At 38.2% G+C, this 4260-nt stretch overlaps 1 protein-coding gene across 1 annotated transcript; it reads right to left on the reverse strand.

Annotated features, from left to right (window-relative positions):
* Positions 1–424: 424 nt before the first annotated feature.
* Positions 425–1887, reverse strand: LOC113352190 (omega-hydroxypalmitate O-feruloyl transferase-like). The gene is made up of 2 exons (XM_026596040.1): positions 1402–1887; positions 425–1285 (listed from the first exon to the last, which is right to left on the reverse strand). Exons 1-2 carry the CDS (start codon positions 1885–1887, stop codon positions 425–427), a joined length of 1347 nt encoding a protein of 448 aa, XP_026451825.1.
* Positions 1888–4260: the final 2373 nt, after the last annotated feature.

Raw genomic sequence — 4260 nt, forward strand, 5'->3', positions numbered from 1 at the left:
TTTTGGGGGAGTTCTGGGGAGTTCTAGGGAGTTTATAGTGTATTTTTGCCTCACTCCAAATCTCTCAAAAAAGTAGAGATTTTGGGAGAGTTTCTCAAACTCCCTACACTCAACACACCAAACTCTCTCAAACTCCGAATACTCTCTTACACTCCCTCAAAATCCCCAAGATTCAAAATACATTAAACTTCCTCCAACTCACTCGTGGACTAACACCCTGTACGTTTTTAGTACTACGTAACAGATATAATACGATTTGCTACTTTTATTCAATAATCAAGTGAGACAATCTTGTTGTATTGAATACAAAAGCAATTGATTACACACAATCATGCATACCAAATATTAAATCAAGATCTTTGTTTTTTATTTTTATGTAATATATGTATGTATATATGGAATCATATAGATTTTTCTCTCGGTTCTAATCTATTGTAGTAATTGTTTCTACGAAGATCTTCATGGCAGAAACAGGGAGACTTAGACACAAGTTTATGCTTTTCCTTTCTTCTCCATGAGCCAAGAAAAAGACTACACTTGTTGGCAAAGTTGGAGGGCCTGAGAAAAAAGGCCCTCCCGAACCAAAATCCATATCATGGAATCCTATCCTAGTCCAAACACTTAGAAACAGGGTGTGAGCTTTAGGTAACGGATGCTCGTATTTTTCTAAGGAATCTATTGCCGATCTCATGTACTGGTCTGTAACCAACTTAATTAATTGTCGAATTCGCTCTATTATTGATGACAATGGACTTTGTAGCATCTCACTCACGCTGCATTGGCAGTTCTTTAATGCGAATGCATTTCCAAAGTAACCTTTTGGTAATGGCGGGTCGAATCTAGACCGAGCATCAACAGGAAAGAGTAGCCTTACTTGTTGATCAGGATGAAGTCTTAATGATTTAGTTCTCGCTCTCCAAATGAAAGAAGTAAGTGCTTCGAAAGTGCTGCAGTTTTTCAGAACCCCATCTTCCATGGCTTTTTTCTTTAGTCTTTCTAGCTTGTGGGGGTGAAAAATGAAGGATTTGTTAAGTAGCTTTTCTTCCTCCCAAAGAGCATTAGTGTTTGATATGTCTATGATTTTCTCGAGTATATGGTTGAAATGTGTCTTGAGTGGGGTTCGTGCTTTGAGTAAGGTTCGATCTAGGAACGGCGGTTTCGTTAGTGGTAATCCTCTCGTAACTTCACCCCATGAGATCACAAACTCCATTGCTCCAGTTCCATCAAATACTGTGTGATTCATGCTTAGTCCAAGAATAAATCCTCCGCACTTGAATTTGGTCACCTTCATACAAAAGATACTAGGAGAATAAGAAGAAAGAAAATACCAACACACTCAATTAAAGATGAGTTTAAGAATTAACTTCGTAATTAAAAGTATGAGAGGCATGTATTATAAACCTGAACCACAAGTAGAGGAGGATTTTCATGTATGTTTACTGGACCAGGATTGCCATAAACAAGTTTCTTAAACTTAGCAGGATTGGGTTGCGTCAGGTCACCCATCTCTTCCAACGTACAATCCGCCTCAGCCTCAATAAAAAGAGCACCTTCGCCTGTGCAATCTATTGCAAACTTATTTTTATCATTCAAAATGAGACGTCCAGCAATAGGATAGTAGTGAACAAGAACTTTTGCTAAGCCATCTTTTAAGGCTTGAGCTGCATCTATTTTTTCATCGATTGTTTTTCTAAAACAATTAAAAGTTTGAATCATGTCAGCTCCCCTGTCAATGTTTGACAAGAAGTATATACCCTTTGGTGTCTCCTCTGCTGGAGGAACCAAAGTTGGTACTCCAATAATCTTGACATCAAGATTCACAATATGTTCATCGTCAAAAGTTTCCACATAGACTTTCTGACAGCTAGAGTCGAGATTCTCCCCCATTTGTATACAAAAAGCGAAAATGAAACTTAATTATGAATAAGAGCGAACAACTTTATTCATTTATGGGATTTTAATAAAGTGCCACACTTCCAATTTGCAGTTTAAGAAAATGCCACCGTTTTTTTCAGAGTTTATTTAATGCCACACGTTTGACCTTTTCCATCCAAAAAAATTGTTGCCATCAGTTAGTGCATAGGTGGCATTTATCCAGCTTAGTAAAAGACATATACACCCTCAAATATGTCACCAACTCACCAAACCCATTCCTTATTTTGGCAGTTCCCTTCTTTTCTTACACTTCTTGTAGCCTTCACCATCAGTTCATAGCTCAATTTTCTCAGCTTACAGCTCTATCTCTGCTTAAACATCTCAACTCCATTTACTCCAGCCATCACCCTGTAATCTGGCATACTCAGCTTCACCGGGGCCACGGCCAGCTTAACCTCCTTTCTTCATTTCCAGCAATCTCTGCCTGCAAACACATCAGAACTACCACCAACCTGCAGCGGCAACAATACCAGCTGCACCATTTCATCTCATAAACATACATCTCCTCATACAATTTCCAGTGCCAATTCAATTTCATTACCAGCACATCTGTTACTCATCTCGCTTGCAATCTCGCCATGTCCAGTTCAACAGCATCATACCCATCCGTAATCCATCACCGATTCCTCCTTGTTCTTGGGTTCACTGCACCTGCAACATCCACCAGTAAAACTCTCCAGCATCAACACTGTCATGTCACCTGTCCTAGCATTCATCTAAGTCACCAAATACCCATGGGAACTCTGTAGCAACACTTCAGTTCGATGGAAATTCATCACCAACCATCGCAGTCATTTTCTCTTGCTTCATCTCAAGAGCCTACAACAACTCCCTGCAGCTCCTGTGACATTAACCAAGCACAAACCACCTTGTACACAGGCTCAACTGGTAGAAACTGAGCTTGAAGAGGTGAAGAAAAAACCATTTAGGACTTTTATCGAACACCTAATGTGCCATTCTCATCTTGGTGTAACATTGAAAATTCTAGCGCTTCTAAACTCACCGAAACACCTACAAATTTAATCCCATGAAAGTTCTACCATTTTATAGCCATATATCCCCTGGAAAACCATCTTCAGTTTCATTCAACACCTATCAGAAAAAATGCCACCAAACCCATGGAACCAACATCATACATTTCCATTACCACCAACCAGTTCAGTCTCTGCAACTCCTTCTTCAACCTGCCATCACCTGCAACCATGGACCAAGCCATGACATCACCACCAGTATCAGCCACCAATACTGCTTCATCACGACAACCATCATAATCAAAACAATTTACAGTAAAAAACAATTAGAAACCCTAATTAACATACGAAACTGGAAAAAAAAATGAAAATCAAGCTAAACCCTATTCTCAAAACAACCTGAATTCTATGAATTAAACATAATTTTGACGAACCCTAAAATTATTTCCCAAAACTTTAAGAAAGAATTTTGACAAATCCTATATGTAGGTTTCACAAAACTGATTTTGATACCATCTCATCACTGTTCTTTCTTCATCACAAAATTCTAACCAATTCTCGATTTGATTCAAACCCACAATCATCACAGTATCCATCAGATCAATATCTTGATCTCTATCGGCAAATCAAACCCAATGTTCAATTTATTCTCAATTATCCACGACTGTAGCTCAGTTCAATTTCATCATTGTACCCTATCAATTCTTCTTCATCTTCCATTTCTAGAGATCGACAACAACATCAACTCCAAAGGTTCATCTGAATCACCAACAACACCTCCAATTTTAAAACAAATCCTCAATTTGAACCTTCACAATCTCAACAGATCTAATTCTCAGACCCATCTTCATTTTTTACTCGATTTCATCTCTCAATTTCTCTGTTTTTTTCTCGACCTAGTTCTCGGCAATAATAGCAGCAGCCGCTGCTTTTCTCCTCTCTCAGATTCTTTGTTCTGCTTTCTTCTAATTAGCGATTCACAAGTCTTTAAGGATTGTGAAGGGTAAATAGGGAATGATAACATATTTTCTTGACTTGTTCAACGCATATAGACCGGTTTGGTAGGCCCTGACGGAATATTTAACGGTTGTGGCATTTAATTAACTCTGAAAAACGGTGGCATTTTCTTGAATCGGGATTTGCAAGTGTGGCAATTTGTTAAAATTCCCTTTATTTATTTATTTAGATTGTCTGACTAGTTATATGAATCCTGAATAGATAAAATGCAACTGTATATGACATAGAGAGTACAATTGTTTTCCTTGCTTCAAAAGAAAAACCACAGGCATTAAACTCAGTTGGTCCTGAATGATATCGATAGAAAACCGAAGTACACATCTGATTCAAGATAGGG

The sequence above is a fragment of the Papaver somniferum genome, chromosome 2 (assembly GCF_003573695.1).
Source record: "Papaver somniferum cultivar HN1 chromosome 2, ASM357369v1, whole genome shotgun sequence".
Classification (NCBI taxonomy): domain Eukaryota; kingdom Viridiplantae; phylum Streptophyta; class Magnoliopsida; order Ranunculales; family Papaveraceae; genus Papaver; species Papaver somniferum.